This window comes from Phyllostomus hastatus, unplaced genomic scaffold (genome assembly GCF_019186645.2).
Source record: "Phyllostomus hastatus isolate PE091 unplaced genomic scaffold, TTU_PhHast_1.1 phas_contig_148, whole genome shotgun sequence".
In the NCBI taxonomy this organism is placed as follows: Eukaryota; Metazoa; Chordata; class Mammalia; order Chiroptera; family Phyllostomidae; genus Phyllostomus; species Phyllostomus hastatus.
The window spans coordinates 2,677,141-2,703,052 of record NW_025333607.1 but is presented as its reverse complement, the minus strand read 5'-3'; the positions used below and the strand labels follow the sequence as shown (position 1 = coordinate 2,703,052).

At 53.4% G+C, this 25,912-nt stretch overlaps 1 protein-coding gene across 2 annotated transcripts in view; it reads left to right on the top strand.

Moving 5' to 3' along the window:
* The window catches only part of EDARADD (EDAR associated death domain), a 52,528-nt gene that overhangs the window by 20,614 nt on the left and 6,002 nt on the right, over positions 1 to 25,912 (top strand). For both annotated transcript variants that reach the window (XM_045858979.1, XM_045858970.1), the window contains exon 5: positions 16,259 to 16,304. In XM_045858979.1, the coding sequence (XP_045714935.1) occupies positions 16,259 to 16,304 (46 nt within the window). The remainder of the gene's footprint in view (positions 1 to 16,258; positions 16,305 to 25,912) is intronic.

Here is a 25,912-nt window from a genome sequence, read left to right as displayed (position 1 = left end):
ATTCCCGTCAAATTGTAAATCTAAAACTATTCTAAAATAAAAATTAATAAATAGAAAACTACACTAAGTAAAATTTAGAATCTAGGAAAATGGAAAAATTCACCCACAATTCCACTACTCCCTTGCGCAGTTTTATACGGATGCTTATAAAAACCGGAACAACTCTGTTGCTGTGTAAAGCCGTTTCCTGAACGTGGCATCCAGTTTGCTACAAGGTCTTCCCCCCGCTGCAGTGGCTGCGTGGGGTCTTCTCTGACACACAAGTAGGTGCTAGGGAGTGTGTCTGAGGGCAGGGGAGGGCACCCCTGGGGGAAGGGACTTCTCGGCAAGACCCTGAGGACCGTCGGTGACAGAGGGAGCTTCCCTTGCGGCGGCAGAAGTGTTGGGAGAGCATATTCAAAACGTGAGTTGGGCCCCAGAGCCTAGGATGCTGGGGAGCGGTAGATGGAAGGTATTGGGGCTTTAAGGGACAGCCCCATGACTGTATGTGGGGCCCTGGGGGGAGGGGGCGCTGGGGGAGAAGACTGCTGTAACCCGGGACTGGGAGACGGTTGCTAGGAGCCATGTAGGTGGAGAATTCTGGAAGGAGACCCGGTTTGTGTGTAGCTGTTAAGATTGCGTCGGTCCGCTTAGGCCTGTGGAGTTTGTGGCGTGGGAGTTGGTGACGAGGTCTAATTAAGTGGTTGACTACGATGACGCAGCCCCGGGTGTTGGCTTTGGGCTCCCGTGAGTGACTGGGGTTACCGGGGAAACCCTAGGAGCGGAGGAGACCGGCAGGGATGAGCCCTTGCGGAGCAGCAGAGGGAGCCGCGGGCGGGGCTTCCTGCTTTGCCCCACGCAGCCAGCAGCCACGGTCAGAGGCGGCCCAGAGGCGCGGAGGCAGAGCGGCAGCCAGAGCGGAGAGCTGTCGGTGGTAGGGCGCTCGGCTTCACTGCGCCTCGCCAGGTTGTAGTTACGTGTTTGCTGATGGTTTGTTGCACCGCCCCTCCCGGGGGTTACACCGTGACCCCCAAGGGTAGGCCTGTAGTGCCTTTCTGCTCAGAATTCCATCCTCATTGCCTAGCACCTCGTGAGTCTCAATAAATATATATTGAATAAAGAGAGAGAAAGGCCGGGACTGGGCATTGCTTGGAGCGCCAGCAGAGGACTGCCAGCATCCTTGGGGCCCAGCGTGGCCGCAGGCGAGCCGCAGAGACAGCCCTGGGTTTGTCCACATGGATGCTCCTGGGGCCTCAGGGAGGAAACCCATCACTGGGATAAGAACGTAATTGCCAGGCCTAAGGGATGAGCGGGTCATAGAGACTCTGCAGTCCTGTTAGACTTGTTAAGGCAGCAAGGAAAAACATTACCCTCTCGTTGGGGAGTGTCAAAAAACACAGAAAACCTTTCTTTCGTAGGGCGACAAGCGTCAGATTTTAAAGGGCAGGCTACCGCGGAGTGGAGCGTTCAAACTAAGAGAGAGAAGTGGGATAATGAATAGTTAGTGGGTTTGTGTTCCCTGCAGACAGTAGAGAGGATTCATTTTCTCAGCAAATGTTTACTGGTGCCATTCTTGGCAGTGTCCTGGGGAGGGCGCACGGCACACGGATCTCCCTCGGGGATTGGTGATCTGGCGGGGCCGACGCGATACGCGCGCAGGGATGTACCGAGAGGCGAGCTGGTATTTTAAAAGGATGAACCGCCACTCTTCGTCGGAGGCAAGACTGAAAGAGGGCTGTCGCGTGAAGACAGAAACGTTCTTTTTAGCTGTAGAGACAAGCCGTGGACGTAGCTGAGTTCCAGTCTGAGCTGTGCCTTGAGTGATGACCTGTAGATGGGGCGGGAAAGGAGGAAACCCAGCGAAGAGGTTTGGGATGAAGCGTTGGTTCTGTTTCTCCAGCAGGGAGGCACAGGCCTTCCGGAACTAGGCGGTGGGGTGACAGTGCTCGATGAATTGGCAGTGGTTGCGAGAGGAGAGAGGACACGAGATCCGCACATCCATCCGTCCACCAGGTGGCTGAGAGCCGAGACCGCCTTAGCACCACTGCTTGGTGCGGGGACACAGGGGCCAGTGCTCGGAGCTGCGGTCAACTGAGCATGACAGTCTCTGCCAGGAGGGCTGAGCAGGAAGGCATGTGGGTGCTCCAAGAACAGGGGCTCCACAGGCAAGGAAGCTAAGAAACACTCCCTCAGACTCCTAGGGAGTCTCAGCACATAGACGGTAAGCCAGCTTCTGTGAATGGAGACTTGGTTCTGCCCCTGCCAGCCCTGTAGCTGTTAACTGTACCCCCCACCCCCACCCGGCCATCCAGGGCCTCCTCTAAGTCTTCGGGGCATGGGCTGGGCTCTCAAGGGCCCCGACAGAGGATGGGACATTCCTGGAAGAGTCTTCCCATGGGATGACGGGGTCGAAACAGAGCTCTAGAAAGGTCACCCTTTGTCCTAGCTGTGGTTGCCCATGGCGTGGATAGGAAGAAGCCTGAGGCTGAGGGACAGCAGGGGCTGCTGCCCCTGACAGCCTGGGTGCAGGGGCCTGGGGGCAGGTGCTAGGGGGAGAATGAACAGGTGAGTGCAGTTCAGACATGTGGATTGGGGCACTGGGGCCTGGGGCAAAGGGCCGCACACAGGGCCTCAGCTACAGAAATGCGTCGTGTCCCAGGTCTGAAGCCCATGACTCTGAGACCTGGTGTCTGCAGGCTGGCTCCTTCCAAGGCCTTGAGGGGTCTGCTCCCGGCCTCCTCTGTGGCCTGTGGCCCCATGTTCCTGTGTCTCTCCACATCGCCTTCCTTCTATGTGCGCCTGCCGCTGTGTCCCGATTTCCCCTTCTCCTCAGGACACAGGTCATATTGGGTTAGGGCCACCCCTTGTGACCTCTCTTTACCTCGATTACAGTCACGCTCTGAGGTGCCGGGGGTTAGACCTTTAATGCATCTATTTCAGAGACTCAGTTCAACCCCAGCAGCATTTGAGATCAAAACAAAACAAGAACTAAATAGGCTGGACCAGCGTTGCTCAGTGGGTTGGGTGTCATCCCACAAAGCCAAAGGTCACTGGTTCAATCCCTGGTCAGGGCGCACACCTGGGTTGCGGGTTCCATCCTAGTCAGGATGTGAGCGAGGAGCAACCCAGTGATATTTCTCTCCCTCATTTTTCCCTCCCTTCACCTCTCTCAAAAATAAATACATATATTAATTAATTAATTAATTAAAACAAGAGAGAGAACCTAGCCTTGGCTGGCATAGCTCAGTGGATTGAGTGCGGGCTGCGAACCAAAGTGTCACAGGTTCGATTCCCAGTCAGGGTACATGTCTGGGTTGTAGGCCATGACCCCCAGCAACTGCACAATGATGTTTCTCTCTCTCTCTCTCTCTCCCTTCCCTCTCTAAAAATAAATAAATAAAGTCTTAAAAAAAGAGAGAGAGAACCAAACAGCAACAACACATTTTGGAGAAGAGATGAAAAAGATTTGGTCTGACAGGATGTGGGACTGACAGGAAGGAAGGGTGGTGGCCAGGTGAGGCCACTGTCACCAGCTGGACAGTAGCCTGTCAGGGCAATGGGGGCGGGGGTCTGGGGGAAAGTGAGTTAATCTGTTTTAAGCTCTTAAAAATGTCACGGAGCACATCACAAATGCTCTGTGGGGAATGATGGAGAAGTAAGACAAACCTGAAGCAACCTGTGCAGTACAGCGTTTCTCACGGCGACAGTGCTGGGCTGGTGGACGGGGGAGTTGCCCTCTGGGGTGGGAACCGGAAACAGCCTGAGTACTGCGTCCTTCATCCTGCATCAGGGACCAGAGCACAGCGGGGGCTCTGGGGTGGCGAGAAAGAAAGCAGTGAAGGCCGTGGGTTTGGAGAGTCCCCAGGAGCAGGAGGTGGTCCTGCTCAGTGCAGCAGCCTGGCCTCTTCCCCTTCCAAGGGCCGAGGTCGGCAGCGTGGTGTGCAGGGGACCCACAGGCCAGGCTCCGCCCTCCAGAAACCCTCAGGAGCTAGAAGCGGGGACACACCCGACTGCTGGCCCACCAGGCTCCGGCTGGGACCCTCCTGCCTCAGGCCTGTCATTTGGAGGAGGACTGGGCAGTCCTCAGAGACCCCGAGCTGCTGTTGGCGAGAGGCAGAGAGTGCAGGGAGGATCTGGGCTGGGTTTCAGGAGCTGAGCTTCTAGAAGAGCAACAGGAAAAGCAGGACCTTCCCAAACTGGGGGTGGTTTGAAAAGCGCCCAGGTGACTGTCACAAACCCTGCCACCTGCCCACAAAAAAAAATCACTGAGTGGGAGGGATAAAGTGTGTGGCCACGGGTTAAATTTGCCAGTCAGTCCACAGCAAGGTTGGCGTCAGGATAACTATAGTTAACGTTAAGGTAAGTCTCCTACTGTGAGATTAGTCTTTGTCTGCCGTGTGCTGTCACCACCCAAGCCTCTCGGTCATTGTGGGATAATCCAGAGGCTGGCATTTCATGTTGCGCATGGAAAGTGCTGGAAAGGGGAGGCCCTTCAGGTGGCTGCTGTGTGATCTGGCACAATAGGCAGAAATGAGAATATTTTTTTAGATTTTATTTATTTGTTTTTAGAGAAAGGGGAAGGAAAGGAGAAAGGGAGAGAAACATCAATGTGTGGTTGCCTCTTGTGCGCCCCCTGCTGGGGACCCGGCCCACACTCAGCCCATTGAGCCACACCAGCCAGGGCAGGAATGAGAATTTTTAGGGACAGATGCTGCAAACAGAGAGCACCTATTAGTGGCCCAGGGATCACTAACATTTAAATCTTCTCACTAACAGTTATTACTGCCCACCTGTGATTTGCTTAGACCGATGGTTCTGGGTCCTGTGTCCCACACGCCGGAGGCTCGAGCAGAAGTGGTCTAGGGTAGGCAGCACGCATGCACTACTTCCAGCTCCAGGGCCGCTCCTGTGCAGCCAGAATGAGGACGGCAGGGCTGGACCGCGTGTCCTCAGGGGGCGGGAGTCAGACATGCCCACGGCACCGACTCTTCATCGCCACACGTGCCAGCTGCTCCCGCCTGCCGCCAGGTGTGGCCCGGTTGGCTGACACAGAATTGGGGCAGCCTGGGTGGGCCCGATCCTGCAGCCAGCCCCTCCCCGTGGTCAGAGCAGGCAAGGAGCGGGGGGGGGGGGGGGCGGGGGACAGCCTGCCGCTGGTGACCAGTGTGGGAGGGAGGAGCCTCTGACACCCCAACCCGGTTCTCTGCCTCTCAGGCTTGATAATCCCAGGAGCACACATTGGGAAATGCTGATGTATTTCATTGGAGTTCAGGCTGTTTGAGGTTTGTTCTGGCCCTAACCTGCACTTGGGGTCCAGAGGTCATGCAGACTTTCATGGGCTGTATCATTGATCCATTTCCCACTTTATAGTTACAAAAACAGGGGCCCAGAGAGATTTCTTCCCTTTTCAGAAGCAAGGACCAGGTCCAAAGCGTTACTTTCCTGGGATAACAGGGTCCCCTGGTTCGGGCAGTCTGTGGTGCCCCTGGTTTATAGACGCACGTTGTGATTTCCGCCTGTGTCTTCATACAGCACTCGCCCCGTGTGCGTGCCTGTCTCCAGCTTCCCTGATTGTAAGGACAGGGGCTCCATGAGAGGAGGGCTTGCCCCGATGACCTCACTTTAACTCGATTGCCCCTGTAAGGACCATATTTCCAAATAAGGTCCCATTCCTAAGATGAGGACTCCGATGTCGGAGTGTGAGGTCAGGAGGGGACACAGTTCAAGGTGCAACAGCTTGCCTAGAGTTGGCGTTGACTGTTGCAGTCTGTATCTTGGAATCTAACACCCAGCAGCATTGATGAGTGGCCCGGGTGGATGCTAAGTACCTCCAAGCTCCCGGGCACGCGTGTGCTGGCGCTTCTCCCGTGTCAGAAACACACCCTGACGGCTCACGCTCTTCTCCAAGCACCACACCGGCGCTTTCCTATCGAACTCGCCTCGACGGTCGTGGGTGATTTTGCTCTATTTGTCACCCGTTCTGCCTGCGTAGGTCGCATGTCCACCTTTTCCTGTGCATTCTCTGTGGTCCTGCTCACCGGATGGGACACGGCTGGCTGTGTTTACTCAGCCGTTGCCACATCGCAGCGCCTTAGATGGGACGGGCACGCGTGCTCTGTATAAAGTGTCAAATGTAGCCGTGAGCTGGGGGTAAATGTTCTTTCTGTTGAGTGAGTACTTTTCCATGATAGCAGTGTTCTTATTGAAAGAAGATGAGAGGCATATTATTTCCTCTGTCTTTCCTTTGCATAAGAGTAACTGTTTTCCTTTCTTAATGCAGTATCATGAGCATTTTATATAAGCAGTAAATGTGATGTAATCAAAATAATAATAATAATAATTATATTTAACGTGTTTAAGGCTAAGTGTTGTTCCGAGCACTTATGTGTATGAACTAATTTAATTTTCAAACAACCCTCTGTGGGATGATGGTTATTATGCCCATTTCACAGATGCACAGAGAGGTTGAGTAATTTGTGTAAGGTCACACAGTTCTGGGGTAGCAGAGCCACAATTTGAACCACGCAGGCGGTCTGACTGCAGACTGCCTGCTTGTAGATGCTTCCGGCCTCACCGTGGGCGATGGAGCTGGGGAGAACTACTAGGCCCTGTGTCCTGCATCACCTTGAACTAGTTACCTGACCTCTCTGAGTCAGTTTCCCTTTTTTGTAAAATGGGTGTAATGATACATCTCCTAGCACACAGTAGGTGCTCAATAAACATCTGGTTAGTATTGTATTTAAATGCTATGAACCATACACAGTACTTAGATCTCTCATCCAGTCTAAGCTTCTCTCCCCACCTCTAACTCAGGCCTGGTCTGAAATTTTTATTGTGTACCTGTTACCTGAGCAGGTGGATGTCTTGAGCAGATGGTGTTGGTGCATTTCCCACGGACAACTTGCCCGCTTGTCCACCACTGGGTTCCCCTGGTAGCTGAGGGTTGGACCTGGCATATCTGCACATCAGGAGGCATCCAGCCGGGCACTGAGAGGCTCCCCCAACTAGTGCTCTCTTGAAGACCCCTCACCTGGCATGGGTGGGGCAGAGGCCCACCCCCTCCTCCTGATGGGCAGGGGAAGAAAAGCAGCCACAGCTCTCATTTCTCCCACTAATCCCTTTGAAGAGATCTCTTCCTCTTACAAGTTAAAGGTGGGGTTGGGGCAGGGGTCATACTGCCGCTTGAGGCCCCCATGTAGCTGGTCTCTTAGGGTTTAACCTAGCACCTCTCTAGGGGGTGCATGCATGCCACTACCCTCAGCTTGGGGCCCCAATCAGAGCTCGTAAGGCCCTAGGAGAACACCCCACCTCATATCCTGTTACATTTCATTCTGTGCCACTGAGTTGCTTGGAGAGTCTCCCTGCTATGGGACTGAGGTGGCTTCAACTCTGTTGCTGTTGTGAATACTGCCATGGGGAAGGTGCCCCCACCATCCCACTCCCCCGGCCCCACCACGTGCGGCTGTTGTCAGTTCATCTCTGCTGTGAGGCAAGACCCACCCAGCAGGCCAGGCTGTCCTTCCTTTTCCCAATGAGCCCATCAGAAGAGCTCACAGTCAAATCCTAGTGATAAATGCCACCAGATTAAAACAACAAAAAGATGCTGTCTTATCTGGGAAGGCCTGTTAACAACAAATTGATTTCTTTGAAATTAAACAAGACTTTCAAAAATGAAGTTCCTGCATTGTGTTACCCGGAGTAACTGGGGGGCTGGGTCACCCAGGCTGTGAGCCGTGGAACTGCGAGCATGCCGGGCTGTCGGTAGTGTGATAGGAAGTAGGTGTGGAGGCCGAGACGGGAGTTCGCAGCCCCTTAAAAGCCAGGCCCCCATCTTAGCTGATGATTGACGCCAAAGGGGCGGCCTGAGGAACTGTGGCTCATTTTGCATCTTGCTTATGCACCAAAGAAGCAGGAGTCTTTTGTTTCCAAGGACACATGTTTAGTGTCTTAGGTGGGACTCTCCCTGTGGCCTTGACCCTCACATGCCCGTCTGTACCTTCTCTTTGGATGTCCAGGTTCCCCCTTCCTCCTAGCTCCCGCACGCCCCGACATTCCGACAGAGGCCTGAGGGCAAGGCCCCTCCTACACTCAGTGCCACCGACACCCCCTCAGAGGGAGGCTCGGCCTCGCCACTCCTGACAGCTGAGAAAGTGGGTTGGGGCCCGACGCCCACTTGACGACTTGGCCTCTTCAGAGCTGAAGGGGGTCAGAGGAAGCTCGCTGTTGGTGATCTCAGTGGGAGAGCTGGGACCTGGAACCGTGTCCAGTGTCACCCTCCACCCCCCAGCACGGCCCCAGTGCCCAGTGTTTCTCAATCGGTAGCAGCTGGGTGGCACCAGTTGCTGCTGGGCCTGTTGCTTTGCCTAAATCTAGGGAGATTTTAGGCTTTTCCGCATTCTGATGATAACAGTCTGGCAGGCGGGCATGGGAAAAAGCCACTGGAACAAAATTGGTAAATGGAGGGTTGCATTTTTCGGTAAAAGGACAGAGAAGTGGTTGGCAGAACGCAGTCCGTCAGCCGCATTGCCTCGGCAGAGCCTGCGCCGCCAGGCCCCCTGCAAAGCTCAGGTGGTTCTGAGCTCTGTAAGGGTGGGGAAGGCTCCGTGCGGCGCCTGCTGTGGGTGACGACGACTGCTGTGAGTTGGCCCAGCGCGCCCCTGCCTGCCTTCTCGCATGTGGCAGCCAGCAGGCCCTAGCAGGGTCTGTATGACAGGCCAGTGGGTCTCTTACGGCGTTAACACTCCCGGAGAAAATCGGATTGTTCTGGGTTTAGGAAATTCTTGGTGGGCTCTTCTTCCCTGATACGGAGTTTGAGGAACAAGGAACCAGGGTGACTGGCTAATACTAGGAGACTCCCCCAGAGCCTGCACTTGGAGTTCTCCCCTCTGCCAGCGCAAACCCATGGGAGGCCTCTGGACACACGGCTGTCTGGGCCCCGAGAGGGGCAGGAGGAGTGTCAGGGCTAGGCTCTGCCGGGGTGGAAGTTTCCTCTCCAGTTCTCTGAGCTCCTCTCCAGCATCTCCGGGCCCGAGTTCCTCACGCTCTCTGTTCTTCTGTCTCCTCCCCTCCAGCTTCCCATCAGTCTGTGGAGGTGACCGTGTCACCTCTGGGAAGGTGAGGGACAAGGCCACATTAGAAAATAGGTGACGAGATACACTAAGCACCAGAACGTTAAAAATAAGTGTATAATCCCAGTGGTGCTGATGAGGGTTTTTAAAAGCCATAGATCTTTGCTTTCTGTGTTTCGATGCCCTGGCACTTTCACCTATAACAGGTAAAGATCCAACTCTATCCATTTGGCACATCACTTCCTTGAGTCGAGTCATCTTCCCTTCTGCACACTAAGCTGATTATCCCGGACGGTGGCCTTCCCATCCTCTGGTCCTGTGTCCACGCCTTCTCACAGCGCCTCCCCCCTGGGTCAGACCCCACCCCAGACTCTCAGGTCCACCTGTAACCCAGGCTCACCCCTTCTGCCTCCGGGCGTTGGGGTGGAGCTCTGCTGATTGGGGCAGAAGCTGCCCTGCTGAGCCCTGACCAGGACCACCTGCCGTCTCCATGTTTGATTCTTACAGGAAACAAGGTGCCCCCCCACCACCACCATTCATGCCACCCACCGCAGCCACAGCCATCATTTCAGGGCCTCGAAGACTTTGTTCCATAAAGGACTTTGCAGAAATGAAATAGTACTCGGATTGGTTGTAGTCTATTATGCCTCTGTCTTTGACTTCTCTGTGCTTTTGGGCCAAGTCAAAATAAAATATTCATGCTGAGACTTGTATAGGTCAAAGGGCAAAATGCCTGCTTGCTGGGACTTGGTAGCTGTTTCCCTAAGAACGGCAGGAGGGAGGTTTGTTTATGAACCAGTGAAACCCTCACAGTCCTCTATTCTGCCAGCTGTGTTTGACTTTGTGGCTTCTCATTATGTAGCGTACTCTCTTTTGGTCCCACTGAGTGTGCGATTGATTGTGATGCCTTCGAGTTTCACTGGAACTTCCGGTTGGTGCTGGGCTCGGGGGCAGCCACCTCACACAGGTTGGGAGTGTAGATTGGTAGAACCTCCGGAAGACTATTTGGCAGCCGCTGTGACAGGCGGATCCAGCAGGGCCACTCAAGGACTGGATCCTACAGAAGTCCGAGCAGCGTGTGTTCGAACGGGAGGTGCCTGGAGGGAGCAGTGCGGGAGGACGCGGGGGGATCAACGCTGGCACTGTGACAGGTGTGATGCTGTGAAACCGTGAACAAGAGGAGTGGCCACTGACCCCTCATGAGTACTGCCATATGTCACTGCCATATTATTAGACAAATAAAGCAAGTTGTAGATGAATATGGTTTGGGCTAAAAGACATCTCTGTATAGGTTCCACGACTGAGGAATCAGCAAGAATGGGTTCTAGATTGTAGCCAGGAACCTCTGGGAGGGAGACGTGCCAAAGTAGGTGCCACACCGAGTGTTCCATATTGTAATGCACCACAGGAAGGTTCTAGACCAAAGCGATGAGTCCACGACCCGGGTTCCTGGCCGCTCGTCCTCATAGCACCTCCCTCCCCTGCCCCGCCCCCCGTGGGTCTGGGCTCCAGCAGCGCCGCCTCCCGACACCGGACCGGCGGCTCCGGAAGGGGGTGAGCACCGGCAGACTCCTGCCTCTGCGCATGCGCATCCTCCGGGCCTGCTGGCCCGTGCGCCGGCAAACCGTAATCTCCTGTAAAGCACTGGTGGTGTTTTTCAACAATACCCGGCGATCCTTCGCACAGAAAGGGAAACCACCCGGCTTTCATCCCTGGAACCAGACAAAAGGAGTGAAATTACACCTGAGCCCGGCCGCACAGGCCGGGGACAGCGGTTGCGCCTGACCCCCGCTTCACCTCCGGGAGCGGCAGGGCTTCCTTGTAATCGGATAGAGAGCTCGTTGAACAGAAGAAAGGGCTGAATGTACACAAACCTGCCGGTTTGCTCTCATCCTGGCAGAGCACCGTAGCATTTAATTCAAATTTCTGTTCTTCCGCGTGTTGTCCTTTCATCCCAGTGAAAACTCCCCCTGCGCCCTGAGGTCTCACCTGAAGCCTGGCTCACCTCTGCGCCCCTCGGCATCTGTCCGTGCCTGTCTAACACGTTATTCCTTGTGGCGCTCGTATCTGTCACGTCCTTGTTCCATTGATGGCCTGTAACCTGAGGCTGCCCGGGTCTGTCCCCTGGGTCCCCACAGTCCCGGACTGGAACGGTCCCTGACGTTGAGTAGGTACTTGATAAATGGATCCTAGATTAGATTCACTTCTAAACGCCGGTTTTCTATGTGCATATTAAACTTCGATGAAAAAGTAAGTGCACACCGTTATTACAATAATAGTAATTACTTTGCAGAGAAAACTGGTATAAATTGCTTTAGAAAGACCCGACAGGATCCGCTGAGTGAGACAGTTAAGTCTGTGCTTGTCTGCTCCCTGTTACCGTCCACACCTCGGCGTTTAAACTCCTGTTTTCAAGGCCCTCCACTCAGGCTTAAGCGTGGGCGGTCCTCGGGGAGATGCTGGTTTCCCGCTCTGACTGGCTGGGGCCCCCACGTCCCTCCAGCAAGAAGTCATCTGCAGGAGGCGTTGCTTCTCCGGCTATCTGCCTGCAGGCTCAGTTGCCGGTGCCGGGTGAGCTGGGACGATTCGGTTTCCAAGCAGACGCCTCTCAGTTTGCCAGTAATGAAGGTGGAATCCTGGGTCCGTTCGCTGAGTGTAGAGAGTTAAGGGTGGGACAGTGGAGCGCAGCAGAAGACAGCCCCTTGGCATCGGCTGCCACCTCCCCCGACCTGTGTCAGTGTCTGGGCCCTCTGTCAGGCCCCACGTGGACTGCAGTGGGGTGCATGCCCGCTCCGAGTGCAGAGGGTCGCCAGGGTGTTTCCTTGGCCCCGGGGTCTCTCGGAGCCGGTGAGAAGCCAGCAGGTGTGGTCTGCAGGGGGCTCTCCAGCACCCAGTGCCTGCTGCTCCCTGAGCAGAGGTGGGACCTGTGAGCAGAGTGCAGATCGGAGTGACCGCCCACCTCTCTCTCTGCCCAGAGAACTCCAGGCAGCAGTCACCACATCTCCCCAAACATCAGGTAGTCCCTCGTACTTGCAATGGGAAAGTTTTACAAAATGGGGCTTGTCTTTAGCCTACTTGAGGATATACAAAACGTTGGTATTAACTTTGTGATACCCTCAAAGTTACTAAGGAGGTGAGCATTTCTTGTTGTGATGTGATACATAGAACATGTGTTTGCCACTGGACCACTTCTGAGTGCACAGCTCTGTAGCATTAACGACATTCACACTGCAGTGCAGCCGCCACCACCGTCACCTCCAGAACTTTCTCCTCTTCCCAAACTGAAGTATAACTCCCCCTCTCTCTCCCCCAGCTCCTGGCAGGCCCTGTCTTACTTCCTGTCTGTTCAAACTTGACTCCTCCGGGTCCCTCACATAAACAGGGTCTTACAATAGTTATCCTCTGTGACTGGCTTCTTCCACTGAGCATGATGTCCTCAAAGTTCATCCATGGTGTAGCAGATGTCACAGTTGCCTTCCTTTTTAAAGCTGAATACTATGCCATGTGTTGTTAAGCCGTTCGTGTCTCCCACAAAACCAAGGCGCAGCCGGGGCCCCGCTGAGATCTGATTCCTGAGCTCGGAAACACTCAGGGCGAGGCTGAGGCAGGGGAGTCCATCCCAGCGCTAAGGCAGCTGAGGGGCCCACAGTCGGCGCACAGATCTAGGGTGTTTTCAAACATGTCACTAACGTGCTGACTGTGACTGAGTGTGCAGGATCCAGGTGAGGGATGGCGTGGATGAGGATCCAGAGAGATGAAGTGGGGTGGAGCTCGAGCAGCTGGTACCTGAGGAGGTGAGGCCAGAGAGCAGGAGCAGGGAAAGGTGGGCGTGGTGGGGGGAGTCCCTCCCCAGGTGCCCTGTGTCTCCTTTCCTCCCCACCCCTCACTCAGCCTCCCTTTGCAGGTGTGTGGTGGTACCTGTCTCAGGTGTACAAGTCACCCCAGCACCAGGATAAGATCTTTGCCTTGTAGTTAGAGTCTAGAGCAGAAGAGACACTTCAAACCTCTACACTCAGTGGAACCAGGGCCTGGTGGGGCACCCATACGGGATGCTGTGGGCACACCTAGGGGGCAGGACCAGACTGGGACTTGGGAGACGGTTTCCCAGAGGTGGTGCCTAAGCTGAGGGCTCAACAGAGATACAGGAAAGCTCAGCAGAGAGAAGGGCTGGGGGAGCTCGCCTGCAGCCGTGCTTGGGTGCCGGCCATCTCTTTGTCCCCTCTGGCCTCCTCCATGTCCCCACCGCCTCTTGGGTGGAAGCCAGCCAGTCCTGCCTTCAGAAACTACCACTCACTCCTCTCCTCAGAGCCTCCAGCCTTCCTGCAGCTTTTGACAGTCACCTCTCGCTGTGACCCCTTTTGTCTGCCTTCCTCTCTCCTTCCTCCCCGCGCTGAATGTGGGTGTTTGGCTGTGACCTCACTCCTGGTTCTCCACCACCTGTGCCTTCTCCCACAACCACCGCACCATTTCCTCTCCTGCGGGGGCCTCCCCACCCCAGCACCGTGATTCAGCTGGGACAGACCTGCCCTTCACCTCGCCTCCACACACCCCGGCCCCCACCCTGCCTCCCCTGCCCCCAGTGGCTCCACCTCTGCGGTGGCCCCAGCCTGGGCCCTTCCTCCCCCAGGATGGTGGTTTGGGGTCTCATCCACCCTTGCCTGTGAGTCAGTCCTGCTTTCCCCACCGCACCCCCGGTTCCTGGCCTCCACGCTGTCCCTGACCACCAGGGACCCCCCCTCCCCTGCAGCCAGTGGAGTCTCCTCCCTGCCCAGAGCTCTGAGGGGCCCCTGCTCTGCTCAGGGCTCTGATGAGGGTGCCTCATTGGCGCGATGTGCAGCCCTGCTCCTCCGACAGGCCTCCAGGTCTCCCTCTGGCCTCGGTCGCCTCCACCATCTCATCGCCCTCTGGCGGCTCCCTCGCTGCCTTTGCTGCGACAGAATGCCCCGCGGGGCCCCAGGCTACTGCCTGCTCACGTGGGCCTCTGGCCAAACGCCCTTGCCTCCCAAGTCCCCACTCCAGATCCTCAGCAGGGCTCCTCTCAAGTGTCTTTGCTTCAAAGAAGCCGCCTCGGTGGGTTTTTTTCTGTCTGAAGAAACCCCTGCTCTCTGAGGAGCTCCCTCTCCCTCTCAGAGGTCACATCCCTGCCGGTGTTTTAGTTACTCCTGTGTCTCTGTGACCCCAGTGTGGCAGAGGGCAGGCCCTGAGGTCGGGGTTCAGGGCGTTTCTCCTTTGTCTGCCGGGCCCAACGCGGGAACAAGCTGCTCAGTAGACAAGTGTTGGGAAGAGGCAGGGATTCGGTTTCTACGAGACCCTGAACACCACACAGAGAAGGCTTTTCCGATTCCACTCCCGGAAAACCACCGGAAACAGGGATCAGAGCAAGAACAGGGGTCATAGATGCGACCCTAAGTTCCCTCATCATCAACCTTCACAAGTACTTTTCTGCGTCGGGTCCCTTGTCTTCATCATGGGGACGATGCCGGCCAGACAGCAACTTCGTTAACAGTTTTCTCCCGACTGTGCAAGATGAAGTCAAGTAGGCCGTGTTGTGTAGCCTTCAAGGGAAGTTCCTGTTCAGCAGGGACCTCGGTCATACCACAGACCCTGCCAAGCTGAATGTTTGTGCCTCACGCCTCCGGAAGGTTCTGTTTCGGTTCCTGTGTCTGGTTCAGGGGGCAGAGTGTGACAGTGGCAGCAACAGCGCGTCCCTGCCACTCCTGCCAGGGCCACGCCGCACTCACAGGTCTCCGCACGACCCGCTGCGCAGTGAGGAGGGAAGCTCAGCCTCGTGAAGCTTCTGGACTTGGCCTTGTAAATGTAGGGAGGTTTTGTTCTTTCAAAGGCTTCCGCTCTCCTCTCTTGCAAACGGTAATAGGTGTGGGGGAGCAACTGGCTCTTTGTTCCAGGAGAGACAGTGGCAGAGACTCAAACAGAAGCAAGAGGTATCGAGTGAGGGGAAAACCCAGCTGGTGGGATGGAGGAACGTGAAAAAATTAACTTGTAATTAGACAAGTGTGTTTACACAGCCGAGACACGGGCGTTTATGAGCTTGCCGTGAGGAGAAAGGCTTCTTAGAAGCAGAGAGAACCACCAGAAACAGGAATCAGAGCAAGAACAGGGGTCATAGATGCGACCCTAAGTTCCGTCACCATCAACCTGCACAAGTACTTTTCTGCGTCGGGTCCCTTGTCTTCATCATGGGGACGATGCCGGCCAGACAGCGACTTCGTTAACAGTTTTCTCCAGACCGTGCAAGATGAAGTCAAGTAGGCCGTGTTGTGTAGCCTTAAAGGGAAAGGAACATGTTTAAAATGTTCGACACCAGGGAGTTAGCACATCTTTAAGGGTGAAACGCACCGAGATCCGAGGACTCAGGGCACTTGGAGACGGTTCTCGCCTGTCCTCCATCGTGCTGTACAATCGAGGAATGGAGACCAGTGTGGGGACGCCACGCGCCTGGTTATAAGGCAGCTGGAGGGAAACCGGGGCTTCTGACCCAACTCTGGAGTCCCTCCGCAACGCAGAGGGTGTAGGGGTCGTGTTAGCTGAGGTGTCGGAGATGGGTTAACAGCAGCACAGACTGGGGCTGCGGTCTGCTGACAGGGTTGTAGACACACACACTCATGCACACATGCACACACGTATGCACACACGCCCTTCAAGGTCAGAGTCCATCCCTCCCAGGGCCTTGGTCATGAAAATGAGCCCCATCATACAGGTGGAGACATGGTCATCTCTCGAGATTTGGGTGCCGCTCTTGCCGAAGTTTCTCTTTGCTGCTTCCTAGTGTGTATTTAAAAGGTACAAGACACGAAGAAAGAATTATCACCTGGCCTGACACACAGCCCGCCAAGAAGTAGATGAGAAGCACAGTAAGGGAAATGATGCAGGAGGTGAAATACAAATAAAACAGTGGCACATTGTTGCAAACATCAATATACTTGTTAAAACGGGGGACAGCCATTCATTTAACAAACATTCGCTGAGTGTCCTCGGCGGGCCGGCCGTGCTGGGCACTGGGGACCCAGCCGAGGGAGCATGCAGCCTTACCCTCTGAGTGGGGGGCGGAGTTCATGGCCGTCGTAATACCATTCTTCTCACCAATCACCCCACCCCAGGTTTTGGTGGACATTTAACTAAATTGGAAAATTGGTAATACCTCCATTTGTGCACAAGTTTGATTTTAATAACGGTTGCTCTTTGGTTTCCAGGGAGAAGAAAATGGCTTTGCAGACAGCACTGGAGATCCCCTGGCAGGTAAGTCGCTGACACCACCGACAGCTTCGGTGATAGCTGCAGGGGCAACATTTCAAGACCATCTGAGGCCGTGTTTATCGTTACCTTTAGGTCCCTGTTACAGAGTAGAGACACGTTCCAGCCGCATGCCTTCAGAGAGTACCTTCTCTGCCTTAACCCTGCATTGCTCGTGAGGGGCTCAGCAGGGTTCTCATCGGACAGGCTTAGGGTTGGGCAACGGTTAGAACTGCGCAGACCCCCCCCACCCCCTGCCCCAGGTTCTGGGGGCTGCAGTGTTGACAGAGAACTTGGCAGGTGGCCTGGGCAGGTGGGGGACAGCAGTGGGATGCATGCAGGGCCAGCCCAGCCACCCTCCAGTCCCTCTGTGTGCCTCGGACACATGGGGAGCCCAGGCAGCCCCTCTGGACATTAGCCCTCGAGTCACCCCCAACCCCGCTCCTGCTTTTAGTGTATTTAACCAAAGAAACATTAAAGTCTGTCTCCCCCCACTCCTTTTTTTTTAAGACAGAAACATGGGTAATGTTTAGATTTTTTACTAATCTTGGGGGAAATATGGAATGAGCATTAAAATAAGTTCCCGAGCCCTGGCTGGTATGGCACAGTGGGTTGAGCACTGACCTGTGAATTGGAAGATCAAGGGTTCAATTCCCGGTCAGGGCACAGGCCTGGGTGGCAGACCAGGCCTGTGAGAGGCAGCTGATCGGTGTTCTCTGGCACATCGACGTTACTCTCCCTCTACTTCTCCCTCTTTATTAAAGACTGAGTGTGTGCCAGGCCTCATGGCCAAAGTGCAGCCGTGGGAAACAGAGGTCATGATTCTGGTCCCAGCCCAGCCACTGCCCGGCTCTGATTAGAAAAGTCACGGGAGAAATCGGACCAGATGGCCCTCCAGTGGAGCCCTCCCAGCAGGTCTCATGCTGGGACAGGCCCATGACCGGGTCCCATCCAGACACCCCACGGGAACTTGCCTTCCTCGGGCCCTGGCTTCCACGAACTCCGCAGCGGTCACGGGCTCACGAGAGAAGGGCCTGGCCGGGTGCCCGGAGGTGGGGTGGCGTCCGGGTACAATTTGGCTTCCTTCCCGCCATCCCATGCCGTTGTTTCACGCACTCGCCACTGTAAACCTGCTTTTGCCCCACCCTGTATTTTTAGAATTTCTAACATGAGTGGGTGTCAGAAGGATCTGCCCCCAAACTGTAATCTGCACCACCGCCGTGTCTGTCCCACACGCTCAGACACGGGCGGCCACATGGGACCCTGGAGGGCGAGGCCTGGCCTGGTGGCGAGAGCGTGAATGGTTTTCCGCAGGCTCGTCTGAAGTTTTAGATTTTCCGTGACAAGCACACGTTTCTATTCCGGTTTTTAAAACCCTCGTTTAGCCTTTTTGTGGATGTCCGTGTGAAATGTCAGCTACAACGGAACGGAAGACAGAATGCTATTGAGGAGTGTCTATGAACCCTTGAAGGACTCTTACGAGTTCAGGTCATTGTTTATTCATGGGTTGGCCACACTTCAGGTTGTCTCTAAGAATGTCACCAGGTCGAGATGAAATGCAAGGCCGTCGGGGAGAAGGGGCTTCCCTGGTGACAGCGGTGGCGGTGCAGTTCGAGTCACCCCACACAGTATGGGCGGCCGGTGTGGGCTTTGTTAGGTTTGCTGGATGGACTGGCCGCAGCAGACGTGAGTTATTTCATCTTTGAGTGAGAGTAGCCACTTAGGTGAGACTTACTTTATTGTTTTACATACTAGCACTAAGTTCGCATCTAAGCACTTTCCAGACACGCTTAGACAGGCGTGCTCACGACCTCTGTGGGCAGGCCCTGCCGTTTCTCCCCAGGTGCATGTGGAGGGACAGCCCTGGGTCACGTGGCCGGAGCTGGCTAGCAGCCCGGAGAGGGATTCCAGCCCCGGCCCGACCTGAGCCCATGCATAGCCGACTCACCGGCTGCCTCTCCCGGCCAGCACATCAGCTGTGTAGCACATACTGCGTGCTTAATGCCCCAGGGCTGAAGGTCAGACCGAGTCTTCGGCTGGAACAAGCCCCTGTCCAGCTCTGCCTCCCACCCCAAAGGCAGCCCCTGGGCTGCTGGGCAGCCATTCCCAGAAGTTCCTGTCCCCGATCAGGCCCTTAGCCTTAACTCAGCCTGGTTGTAAGTGATTCTCGTAATTTGAGGACCTTACTTTGTCTGCGATCCAGTTTATGCTGGTTAAGATGAACAGGATGGGAGGCTGCAGGGCACTAGTCAGACGGAGAGGGTAGGTGGAAGAATGACAGCCCACGGTTGTAATCCAGGAAGAAACAGAAGGCAGGTCCCAGGCACTGAGCTGGTTTGTGGAACTCCTGGGCAGAGAAGCAGCTGCCCGGGGCAGGGCACCATCTGTGAACCCTGGTCACGGAGACATTAAAGTTGAACGATGTTTCCATGCAAAGTTTTAAAACGAAAACATTGGAATTAACGCAGTAAGGCCCATAAAAAAGTAAGGCCCATACCAAAAAAAAAAATCTCCCAAATTGGAAAATATGAAGCCTCGTCTCCTGCCCCCTTCTGGTGGCCGGTCCCGGGGGGACCACAACACCTTGGGCACCTGCTCTTAACAGCAGCCATGTTCTCAGGGATGACTTTCCGATAATCCCGTGTAATCCAGCACGTGCCTAAGCAAAACCTAATTTCCACATGGAAATGAAGGGAAAAGAGGATTTTTATTTGTTTCAAACGAGGTCCATGAAGTGACACTCTGTTAATATGTTTGTATCTCATGCTTTCACGATTCAAATTCACGTAAAATTCTAGGCTGCATTTTAACCTGGGTTCTTTCTCATGAAAGAGTTTGTTTCTTTTTCTTTCTTCTCCTTCTCCTTCTCTTTTCCATGCCTTCCACATTCCAGTTTCGTTTGATGATAAAATTGAGATTCAGCCCGATTCAGCAGCCTGGAGCCATTCAATCTGTCAGGCCGCCCAGTGCCGCTGCCAGCATGGAGTCCCCTTGAAAGGGTGTTTTAGGGAGAGAAAATGAAATCGCATTGTTTTTCCTGTTGGTTGAGATCAAACGCCCACCAGAAAGCCCTTGAGTCAGTTTCTTAGGAGATGAAAATACTTCTTCATAATTTTCCAGCTCCTAGCATTTCACTGACTGCCTCTGCTGGGGAGGGTGGTGTGTGTGCACCCCAAAGATTTATCAAAGTCATAAACTGGCATTTTAAATTCATTTCCAACCACATCAGGAACCACACAGAAAGAAACATGAATTTACACCCTTAAGAAATGTAACAAAGAAGTACTTGACTCTCCCATGACACACGGTGATTTTGCAGGTTCCAGATCTGATAATTTATAGACGCCTGGGGTGGAATTGGTTTCAAGACCACAATATTTTGCTATTGGCGAAGTTGCCAATATAAAATGTTTACTTGAGACCTAGTTATCCTGGGGAACATTCTTATAAACCATCTGAGAGCTACCAGTGGGACTGAGCCCATGGAGGAAAACACCGAGTGGTAACAGCTCTTGAAAAACCCACCGTACAAGATAGAACGCCACTTCCCCCCACCCTGCTCCACCGCCCCCGCAGGGAGACCCATTAAGTCAGTCTCTGATCCCCTGCCAGCACCCCGACTGGAGCCATTCTCTAGGCTCAACTAATCACAACCTTGGTGAATTCTGCATCGTGCTCCGGTTCACAATTAACTGTTAGCTGACCGGTAATTTATAGCCCACGGAGCCCCAGCATCGTAGCAGGATGCCACACCATCGGCCTTTGGACGGGAACCCTTTCTTACGGTTGTTTGAATGACTTGGGCGCACGTTGTCCAAGAGCCTGCCTGGCTCCGGCGCTCTTCTCCAAGTGCAGCGTGAGAGGCGTGTGAGGGGGGGCGGGAGGGGCAGACACGGTGTCTCTCAAGGAGAAGTCACTGGCATGCCGGAATCCGATGTCTGCAGACCCTCTAAGGCTCCCTCTGTAGACGTCTTTAAGGAGATGGTTTTCAGTTCCGGCCCCACATTCGAGTTCTCAGGGGAGCTTTTAAAACTTCTCTCATCCTGCCTGCCCCAACCCACCCGGTGAAATGAGGGTCTCAAGACATTAGGATTTTGTCCATCTGTGAGTGGGGGCTGGGGGGTGGAGTCCATTTTGCAGCCAAGGTTGAGAGCCACTGCTTCTATTTTTTTATTTTTATTTTCTCTTATTTTTATCTCCTTTATTTTTTATTGTTGACATAGATGCCCCCCACTTCCCCCTTGCCTGCCTGTACCCAACACCCCCCACCCCCGGCCTTCACCACATCGTTGTCTGTGTCCCTGGGCTTCGCACGTGTGCGTGTATGTTCTCTGGCTAGCTCTTCCAGTCCCCGCCCTGAGATCTGTCCGTCTGTTCCCTGCGTCCACGCCTCTGGGTTTATTTTGTTCGTCAGTTTATTGTATTCGTTAGATTCCACATATGAGTGAGGGTGTATGGTATTTATCTTCTTCCAAAGGCTTGTTTCTGCTTTTAAAAAGGCCGCTGGTCGTGATTTCTCACCCACAGCTACGAATTCTCAGCTGCTTGCTCATCACGCGCTAGGATGATGCTTTAATGGATGGCCTCATCTGAGCCTCTCAACCACCGAATGAAATCAGCGTCCCTATCTCTGCTCAGAGTGAGGGCGTGGCCTTAGCAAACCCCGTTACCTGTCCACACTGCACACCTGCACGGTGCCAATGGGTGTTGACAGCTGGCAAGCCTCTAGCAGTCCCGTTGTCGGCCTCGGTGGTGCCCAGGGCTCCGTAGCCGTCGGCAGGCTCCCTTCCGCTGCGTCTCTCAGCTGTAAGAAAGGCCTAGTGGACTCAGTAGTTTCCAGATAGTTCCTGAGGGGCTGCCCAGAGGTTTCTCACTTGATTATTTCTCTGTGTCCCCCTCTTCATTTATTTTATTTACTCAACAAGTGTTACTGAGTGTCTACAGTGTACCTGGAACGAAGCGGTGACATCAGACACTAAAGTCCCTTTCCTCGCGGAGCTTGGATGCTGGTTGGGACTGACAGACAATAAACACAAACAAATAAGTAATCACACGTGGTGGTGCGTGCCTTGAGGACGATAAGTGAGGGGCAGGCTGCAGCTTTAGGTGCATGCAGACCTGAGTGGTGCAAAGGAGCCAGCCACATGGAGGGCAGCGGACAGAGGACCAGCCCGTGCCAAGGTCCTGGGGCAGAGAGGAGCGCAGCCCTGCAGGGACAAGCGTGGGCCCCTCAGGGTCACAGAGAAGGAGTGGGGCTAGGGCTGTGAGCAGAGGCCAGGCTACAGGGGGACTCTCTTCTCCCCGCTCCTTAAAAAAGTGAATGCAAAACCTAACGTCTTCAAATAATGTTACGTGAGAGTTGACAAAAATGCTTCCACATCGATTATTTGATTTAATTCGTGAGATGAAGGAATCATTATCATCCATATTACAGACGCGGAATCTGAAGTCGTGAATGTTAATGCCATGGGAGCCGAGCTCTTGGAAGTTGGGGCACCTGGGCTTGATGAGCACCGTGTGGCTCAGATCCAGAGCAGGTGGGGCGGGGCGGGGTGTGGACGTGGAGGACGCAGTGCAGGCCTGGACGTCTGCTGGGCGCTTGGTAACTGACGCTCGGATGATGAAAAGCTCTGAGAAACCTGGCCCTTCCTGCCTGATCCATCTTCCTCAGGGTGAGCCCGGACTCCGAGGGGCCTGCTGAGAGCACCGCCTCCAGGGGTCTGGCCTCTAGAATAAGAAGTCATCCCACATTCACAGAGCGGGCCACTCTTGCTTTGCGTCCATGGAGAATACACCAGTGAAGTGTCAAAATGTGGCATTCTGGGACCCTAATTATTAGAGAACCCAAGTAAATTTTTGTACACAATTCACTTCCTTTTTTCAGTGGCCCTCTCCTTTCCTTCCCAGATCTAGAATTGATCCATCTTTTCCTATCTCAAGACCAAGTGTGTACTCTTTCCACCAATATCGGTTTACTGCCGGCAGCCACCAACGCCATTCTCTCCTTTCCCAGTAATTCTCCGTCCAGGGCCTCTAACTCACCACACACCCGTAACACACCTGCCGTCTCCTGAGGAGATAGCCCGGTTCTGGTTCATTCAGACGGCAAACGATTTCTGAATTTCTACTGCACAGCGACCCTGTGCTGCTCATTGCGAGGCATCCAATACTAATCCCTTTCCCTCCAGAAAACGTCTTTGGTCCTGAGTCTCTCCCTGGGACGGCTTCCCCCCCAGGCAGGGCCTGCTGCCCCCGCACCCACTGTGACGTGACAGGTGTTCACAGTGGGCAGGACACGCGCATCGGACAGAGAACAAACCAGTTTGCCTGCTCTGGTCCCCCACCCTGAGAGCTAATTACAGTTTATGACTCAAACGGCAACTTGCAGTTCACTAACGCTGGCAGTGGCGTAGATCCCAGCTCAGGAAGGTGTCATTTGTTTTGTTGAAAATGCAAAAGGGAGAAGGCACCCGCAGACAGACCTCAGGCCCATCACTCACCGATCACTTCGCCAATGCCATTGTTCCAGGGAACGCGACCTCCTCGTGCCCTGGATGGCGGTTTAAAGGAGCTTCAGCGAGGCCTTCCCAGTGTTTTTCTTCCTCCTGAGACTGGAGGAGAAGAAACTGCCAGCCCCGCCTCTTACCGAAGGGCCGCTGGCGAGGCCGTCAGGCCCCGGGGCGCTTAGCTCTGGGCTCAGAGGGCACATCTTACTTCACTTTCCTGTGACGTTTAAACTGTTTTTAAAGTACCCCAATAAACACGATGATTACAGAGGATTAAGAAATATCCATTTTTGGCAGACATACTGCCAGGTTTTTCTCTGTGCCTTTGAAGGTGTGTACAGTATCCTTCGCATGGATGTGAATGACTGTACTCTTTGTTTTAATGTATTTTGTTGATTATGCTATTACAGTTGTCCATTTTTTCTCCCCTTTATTCCCCTCCGTCCTGCACCCCCCCTCCCACCAGCATTCCCCCACACCCCTTAGTTCATGTCCACAGGTCATACATATAAGTTCTTTGACTTTTCCATTTCGTATTCTATTCTTAACCTCCCCCTGTCTATTTTGTACCTACCATTTATGTTTCTTATTCCCTGTACCTGTTCCTCCATTCTTCCCCCTCCCCACTGATAAACCTCCATGTGATCTCCATCCCTGTGATTCTGTTCCTGTTCTAGTTGTTTGCTTAGTTTGTTTTTGTTTTTGTGGGGGGGTTTTTTTAGGTTCAGTTGTTGATAGTTGGGAGTTTGTTGTCATTTTACTGTTCACATTTTTGGTCATCTTCTTTTCCTTAGATAAGTCCCTTTAACATTTCATATAATAAGGGCTTGGTGATGATGAACTCCCTTAACTTGACCTTATCTGGGAAGCACTTTATCTGCCCCCCCCCATTCTAAATGATAGCTTTCCTGGATAGAGTAATCTTGGATGTAGGTCATTGCCTTTCATGACTTTTAATACTTCTTTCCAGCCCCTTCTTGCCTGTAAGGTTTCTTTTGAGAAATCAGCTGAGAGTCTAATGGGAACTCCTTCGTAGATAACTGTCTCCTTTTCTCTTGCTGCTTTAAGATTCTTTCCTTCTCTTTAATCTTGGGTAATTTAATTATGATGTGCCTTGGTGTGTTCTTCCTTGGGTCCAATTTCTTTGGGACTCTCTGAGCTTCCTGGACTTTCTGGAAGTCTATTTCCTTTGCCAGATTAGGGAAGTTCTTCATTTTTTTTTTTCAAATAAGTTTTCAATTTCTTGCTCTTCCTTTTCTCCTTCTGGCACCCCTATGATTCAGATGTTGGAACGTTTAAAGTTGTCCCTGAGGTTCCTAAGACTCTCCTCATTTTTTTGAATTCTTGTTTCTTTATTCTGTTCTGATTGGATGTTTATTTCTTTCTTCTGTACCAAATCGTTGATTTGAGTACCTGTTTCCTTCCCTTCACTGTTGGTTCCCTGTATATTTTCCTTTATTTCACTTTTCATAGCCTTCACTTCTTCCTCTATTTTGCGACCATACTCAACTAATTCTGTGAGCATCCTGATTACCAGTGTTTTGAACTCTGCATGGGATAGGTTGTCTATCTCTTCATTGCTTAGTTCTATTTTTGGAGCTTTGATCTGTTCTTTCATTTGGGGCATATGTGTGCCTGTTAGGTAGTAAGGGGCAGAGACTTAGGTATTCGCCAGGGCAGGGCAACCCACATCACTTTGGTGGGGTGGTGTATATGGGGGAGGGGTCAGAGAGGGAACAATGCCACTTACTGGGCTCTCTCCCTGCTTTCAGTCACTTCCCCCACTACCCACAAGCAAATTGGGTCCTTCTGATGCTGATTCCTGGGTGGCTGGGCTTATATACATTCTAGGACCCTGTGGGTCCTCCAACAAGCTCTCCTGCAAGGCTGGGGGTTTCTTCCACCACTGCAACCCCCACAGGTTTTTACAGCCAGAGGTTTTGAGGCTTTATTCCCCCCTGCCCATGCTGGAACCCTGGGCTGCATGGTCTGTCTCGCTCCCCCGTTGTTCCTCCCAGTTTATCCTCATGCAAATGTGGCACTGCCCACTCCCTTGCCAGGCTGGCCCTCCAGCTGCTGCCTTGCTGCGAGTCCTCTCCACCCCAGCTGCCTGTCTCTGTCCCTCTTACTGATCTGAATGAATGTTGTTTCTTTAACTCCTTGGTTGTTGGACTTCCATACAGTTCGAATTCTGGCAGCTGTGCTTGATTTTTGCTTTTAAATTTTTTGTTGTTCTTCTTTTGGTTGTGCAAGGAGGCAAAGCTTATCTACCTGTGCCTCCATCTTGGCCAGAACTCTGAATGACTGTATTATTTATTTTTACAAAAACTGAATTTTGTGTACTGTATGGTGATCTGCTTCTTTCCCACTTGGCAGAATATCGTTCATTTGACCCTATCTTTAAGCAAGAGCAAAGAAAATTCAGGCTTGCCCTCATATACCCCTCTTTCAGCAAGAAGCTCCTTTCACCCTTAGAAAGGTGTTCGTTTTTTTTAGATGAATTAACTCTTCCCACCATGCAGCTGAAGTCTGACTGTTTGGCACACCATCCGTGTAGCGGGGGAACCACTCTCTGTGTATTATGTAGAAACGTGTCTGCATCTTAAACAGACATGGGACGCAGCGCAGGGCTTAGGGTGGCACAGTGAACAGGAAGCCTGTTCAGTCTCCTGCACGGAGTCAGGAGGTGCCGACACAGCAGTGGGATCCCTAGTGAGGCCTTCGGCAGGAGCAGGAAGACTTCCTGGAGGAGGGGGATCCGAGGTGGGTTTTATAGAATGGATGAAGGTCACTAGTGGAAGGGAAGTTCAACAGAGGAAGTTCAGGGAGGGGGAAAGAAGAGAGGAAACACCAGAAAGGGCATGGAAGTAGAAAAACATAAGGTATACTTTTCCACCTATGAAATTGACAAAGACCTCTAAAGCCTAGTGCCTGGTGCTGAGAAAGGTGACGTGCCGTGAGGGAGGTGCCACCCCCAGCTCTGGTTGGAGTGTGAGGGGGTGCAGCGTCTGTCTGCGGGAGGCAACTGGGGCAGAGACTCCGGCAGCTGAGGGGTGCTGGCGCTGTGGCCTGCAGATTCTCTGACCTGGGAGATGCTTAAAAATGTAT